At 55.4% G+C, this 5,346-nt stretch overlaps 2 protein-coding genes across 2 annotated transcripts in view; one reads left to right on the top strand and one right to left on the bottom strand.

Annotated features, from left to right (window-relative positions):
- NEU4 (sialidase 4) overlaps positions 1-708 on the top strand; it is a 2,175-nt gene extending 1,467 nt beyond the window's left edge. The window contains exon 4 of the mRNA XM_010133286.1: positions 23-708. Coding sequence (XP_010131588.1) covers positions 23-708 — 686 coding nt within the window. The remainder of the gene's footprint in view (positions 1-22) is intronic.
- A 1,926-nt stretch (positions 709-2,634) lies between these two features.
- On the bottom strand, positions 2,635-4,181 carry LOC104490932 (transmembrane 4 L6 family member 19-like). The gene is made up of 5 exons (XM_010133285.1): positions 4,005-4,181; positions 3,816-3,893; positions 3,122-3,306; positions 2,886-2,891; positions 2,635-2,821 (listed from the first exon to the last, which is right to left on the bottom strand). The coding sequence occupies exons 1-5, from the start codon at positions 4,179-4,181 to the stop codon at positions 2,635-2,637; spliced, it is 633 nt and encodes a 210-aa protein (XP_010131587.1).
- Positions 4,182-5,346: the final 1,165 nt, after the last annotated feature.

The following is a 5,346-nucleotide window of genomic DNA, read 5'->3' as shown; positions in this document are numbered from 1 at the left end:
CGGCTGGTGGCGCCCCCTCATTGCTGCCATGGCAGCGTCATTGGCTTCCCCGCACCTTTTGTGTACGTCCCCACTGCTCCCCAAAACCCTGTGATGCCTCTCCAGGGCTCAGCTCCCCGGCTGCTTCCTGAGATGCTCCTGGGGTTTCGGTCCCTGGCCATCTCGCAGGTAGCAAATGATGAGATGCCCGCTGCGGCCACCAGCAGCCCCCGTGAGCCAGCCAAGCCCAAGGAGGGCTGTCCTACCCCAGGGCATCATGGCCATGCCCATAGCATCACCTCTGTCCGAAGGAAGTCTGCAGTGACCCCCAGTCCTGCTGCCTTCTTCCAAGCACCAACCTGGATCCTCTACTCCCACCCCACCAGCTCCATGTCACGGGTCAACATGGGAGTTCACCTGAGCACCTTCCCCAGGGACGTGGAGAGCTGGACCGAACCATGGGTCATATATGAGGGCCCAAGTGCCTACTCAGACCTCGCTTACATGGAGCTGCCTTACAGTGAGGCCTCCATCTCTGGTGGCCCAGCCATCGCTTTTGGCTGCCTCTACGAGAACGGGATACGGTCGCCCTATGAGCAGATCTCCTTCAGCATGTTCACACTGCACGATGTGCTCCAGAACATCCCCCTGACAGCCACTGCTCCCAGGCGGGATGGTGGCCTCTCACGCTGTGGCAAGTGGGGGCAAAGGAGCTGCCTCATCTCCTAGTGCCTCTCCCAGGCCAGCTGCCCCTAGTCCCCCCTGCACTGGACCCCAGGGCACTAACCCCAAGCCCAGCACACCGGGGTGCTCACAGCCTGGTGGCCTGCCCCCAGCCAGCGCAGCTGCATGGCGCAGAAGGTAGACATTGCCCTCCCACACCCGAGCTCTCTACCACTTTAGTTGCTGTGATTTCAGTTGTACCGTTGGTTGGCTCCGGAGGCACGTGCCACCAGCCCGGCCCCAGGCTCCTTCCTGAGCACACGACCCACACCATGAAATACATACTGGGGGGGCTGCAGCAACGCAGGGCAGAAGGCAGCCAGGAGCACCCTGTGCCACCCCTGCATGCCAGGTGTCTGGTCAGGGGGACGTGATGCTCCGGCTGTATTATACCTGCTACTACCACCATGCTCCAAGGGTTTTCCTCCCATGGTCATAAATATTTATATTGCTTTTTTAATTGCTCCTTTTTAATGATCGAGCCAACTCCTCTTTTTCTCAATGGTCTCTCCAAAATTGTTGTGCTGGGGTAGAGTTCATTTTCTTCACAGTAGCTGGTACGGTTTAGGTTTGTGCTGGAAATAGTGTTGATAGTTTATTGATAGTTGTTTTAGTTATTTGGGAGCAGACGTAGCCAGGACAGCTGGCCAAAGGGATATTCCATACCATCTGATGTCACGTCCAGCACTTAACTAGGGGGAAGGTTGACGAGGGAGCTGCTGCTTAGGGACTGGCTGGGCAGTGGTTGGTTGGTGGTGAGCGATTGTTCTCGTTTTCATCGTTTGTCTTGGGTTTTATTTCTCTCTCTTATTTTCCTTTTTATTAAATTTTTTAAAAAATACATTATTTTATTTCAACTAAACTGTTCTTATCTCAACCCAAGAGTTTTCTCACTTCTACGCTTCCACTTCTATTTCCCCCACCCTGCTGTGATGGAGGCCGAGCAAGCAGTTGTGTGGTGCTTAGTTGCAGCTGGGGTTAAACCACGACAATTGCCCAGTTAGTTACTGTTTAATCTGGTCAATTGCTTTTGTTTTTTCAAGCTGCTGTGGACATTGCTACTTTCCTCTGAACCTTACAGTTTTGGGGCAAACATCCTCCCAGCACAGGCCGGTTCAGGTCTGTACCCGCACTCGGTCCCTGTAAAGGTTCGGGGGATGAGGACATGGGGATGGGGGATGCGCGAAAGCTAGTGACTCGCCCTGTGAGTGCAGTGGGGTGGTGTGACGTGTCCTGGGCCAGTGGGGGTGAGCAACTGCTCCTAACATTTGCTGCATCCATGTGTGGGTGTATGGGGGGTTACACCTCAATTCCAGCACTGCCTCCCCCAACACAACTCCATCCAAGTCTCCCAGTCCCAGCTGGAGCCCAGATCAGCTCTTCCAGTCTCTTCTCCTCTTCTGCCTCGCCCAGGAGACAAACGCCAATGCAAGCTGCCATAAATACAGATCGATTAACAGAAATAAGTTAATGTTCCAGCTCTTCTCTCTACAAACACCACCATGTCACCATTTTGCACTCAGGTGAGTGGAGGCTGATGAGTAGCAGCCAGGGAAGCCATTGGGCTTGTGCTGGGATACCAGGAGCTAGGTCCTCACCTTCGTCACTCACCGGGCTGGTTTTCAACCCCAAAGGGCTGCCAGCCACAAAGGCATCTACTCCCAGAAGAAGGAAGAGGTACCGCCCAGGCAGAGGGCTCTGCACAGAGGCAGCCCTTTGCACGCTGACCTCACACACGCTGCTTTGGCATTTCACGTGGGCTGGGGTATCTGTCCCCCACGGGGGACTCCGTCTGTCTTGCATGGGGCCCTTGCACTAGGCTGATATCACAGTACCTTCTGTATGGAACTTGCTGGCATTTGTCACCAGCCAAGGGTCACCCAGGGATGATACCTCCTCCAAATGCCAGCCTCCTGGCACCATCGCAGGTCCCTACTTCCCCTCACAAAAGCCACAGAGGCACCCAAGGCAGCCGTTGAGGATCTGGAGGGAGGCTAGCACCATCTCAGCAGCACTGATGAGCATCAGAAGGGAGAAGAGGACAACATTCCAGGCCACGACACCTTCTGGCTCCAGGCAGATGCTCCAGGTGCGACGATCGAGTATGTAGTTCTCTGCCCTGTGCAAAGGGGAGAGGAGGAGATGCAAGATGTTGCCCTGTGGCAGGTCAGGAATCACATCACTTTCCTCTGTGAAGGTGTGCCCCAGATCCCCTGTCCTTCATCTCGAGGATGAGGGAGGTCAGCAGGGTGATGGGGATGGGAAGCACCATGTTAAAAGCCATGGAAGGACCTCTTGAGCTACCGGGGTCTTGCATCGCCACCAGCAAGCCCACCCACCCCATACAGCATAGACTACATGGATTTAATTCGCAATAAGCTGCTGAGACAGCACTGGCAACTCAACCCCGCTGCCTCACCTGATGTCAGGCTCCTGGTCACCAGCATCCAGGAAGGGGTAACCCCAGAGGATTTCATGCCCATGGCCATGCTTGGAGGCATTGTAGGAGCAGAGGGGTCCATTGGTCAAACCCACCCCAGAGAGAACAAAGCAGGCGGCAGCACCCAGGACTGCCAGCTTGGAGAGAACGGCGGAGATGAAAGCCTGTGGCAGCACATAGTGAGGGTGAGGGGGACACAGTGAAATTCAGGCAGGATCCAAAATGCAGCTATGCGTTATCTGTGGCGTTCAGTAAGGGGTCAAAACTCCCCTCCCCTTCTCACCAAGGGGCTGCAGACACGGGAGCTGAGGCTGAGGATGGAGCCATCGCTCAGTTCGAGCTGGGCAGAAGCAGGCAGGGAGGGGGGATAGGGAGGCAGTTGCCACACAGAGCGTTGGGGCAGAGCCCATGCCTGCATGCGTGGGATGCCTGTCCTTTGGGGAAGTAGCACCATGCAACATCCCACCTCAGAGCCATGGGAGAGGTGGCACACTGCCATGACCCAGCACGGGCAAGGAGGCACCCTGCCACAACCCACCACAGGCCAGGGGCCACCCGCTGCAGGCCATGGGAGGGGTGGCACCCTACCACAGCCCACCCTGGGGCCACCCACAACATCCCATCACATGCTGCTTAGGACTCCTTTGGCACGTGGGCCCCAGCACTGCCTTACATTGCTACGGGTGCCGCAGTCAGAGCAGCCAGTGCATCGCCACCCCACTGCTGTGATGTGGGTTGCTGCCAGCAGCACCTGCAGGAAGGAAAAAACGGCTGGAGGACAAAGGGGAGCAACCTGCTCCCCCGCTTCGTCCTTGCCACACAGACACATGAGGAAGGATGCATCGCAAACTGTGGTACTCACGATGATGCCACCTCCCCAGATGCCCGGCATGGCCTTGGCGTGCTTGCTGATGTGCCCCTCCACCAGGTACTTCGATGCTCCGCTGGGGAGGAGCAGGAGGATGTTGGCTACCACAGAGAGCGTGCCCAGCACCAGCAGGCAGGGACCTACAATCCGGCTGCATTTCCCCACGCACATGGCCACCCTGCACAGGGATGAAGAGAAAGAGGAGGAGAGGAAGGAGCTGTCTTCAGCCCCACGATGCCGCACGTTTCCCCCACCCCGAGTCCGTATCACAGCCACAGGTGGATGAACTTTCACTGGTTTGAGCTTTTGGGTCCCAGCCTACCCTACCAGCACTGCCCTTACTCAAGAGCCATTTCTCATGGAACTCCTACTTTCCCCGTACCATCTAATTAATAAAATGACAGTTTTCTTGAGTCTGAGCTATTTTATCGTAGAAGAAGCCCAACCACAGACCTGCTAATATTTCTTCGCCAAATGGGCAAGGAGGGTTAAGGCAGCCTTGAAACCTGTACGACCCGCAGGGCCAGCTCCTCCAAAACATTACTGCAGGAAGGAGACCAACCACCGCAGCTCGGTTTGACTTTGCTTACCACAGGCAAGAGGGAGTCAGGAAAAGGGTGAAATCCTTGGACAAGGACTTATCCAAGGACTGGCCACTTGCATATCAGTCTCAAATCAAATCCAACAGCAACTACACCCCATTGCGCACCAGACCTGCTGAAGGGTGGAATATGCTGAAACCAATTCAGGTTAACTAAGAAAACGTCATCACCCATCCTCAGGCAAGCCATCCAGCTCTGCCAGCATTTTATTAAGTTCACCTAGAAAATGTCTGCCCATCTCTAGCTGATACCTTGCGAAAAATCCGCTCCCCCTCTTCTGTACCTGCAAGATGGGGAATATCCATCAGTTGCTCTAGGACTGTTGAAAACAACCTGGTTTGCTGTTGCCTCAGCTTCCCACTTTCTGCTACCCTGTGTTCATTTTTGCTTCAGGTTGGTTTTATGCATTTTCCTCTTTCTTGGTGGTTGGCAACACATTTTGCACAAGATCCCTGAATATATCAGGCTCATTCTGGCTTTGCAGAAGCAGAAGCGAACGTGCACTTGTGGCTGTTTCCGTGGGAAGAGCTGCCTCAGCCCCCCTCGTGCGTAGCATCAGCAATGGGGAGGAGCGGCTCAGGCTGCACGTCCAGCCCCCGCACGGCCCGGGAGGCCAGGAGACACCAACTGAACAGGAATTCGAGTTGCTGCAACCTGCTAGAGACCAGCCAGGCCAGGCCCAGCAGACAGGTGGGGGCCAGGGAAGGCTGAATGTGGAGAAACAGGGCTCTAAA

This window comes from Buceros rhinoceros, unplaced genomic scaffold, assembly GCF_000710305.1.
Source record: "Buceros rhinoceros silvestris isolate BGI_N320 unplaced genomic scaffold, ASM71030v1 scaffold10243, whole genome shotgun sequence".
Taxonomy (NCBI): Eukaryota; Metazoa; Chordata; class Aves; order Bucerotiformes; family Bucerotidae; genus Buceros; species Buceros rhinoceros.
Note: the sequence above shows the minus strand (reverse complement) of the source record. Positions and strands in the feature narration are given on the sequence as shown.

Excerpts from the sequence above, each read along its gene's own strand:
- LOC104490932 (XM_010133285.1), bottom strand. The coding sequence starts at position 4,181 with ATGTGCGTGGGGAAATGCAGCCGGATTGTAGGTCCCTGCCTGCTGGTG. Across the intron at positions 3,894-4,004 it reads TCTGGGGAGGTGGCATCATC|GTGCTGCTGGCAGCAACCCA; the intron begins GTGAGTACCACA and ends TCCTTCCTGCAG. Across the intron at positions 3,307-3,815 it reads ACTGCGGCACCCGTAGCAAT|GCTTTCATCTCCGCCGTTCT; the intron begins GTAAGGCAGTGC and ends GTGCTGCCACAG.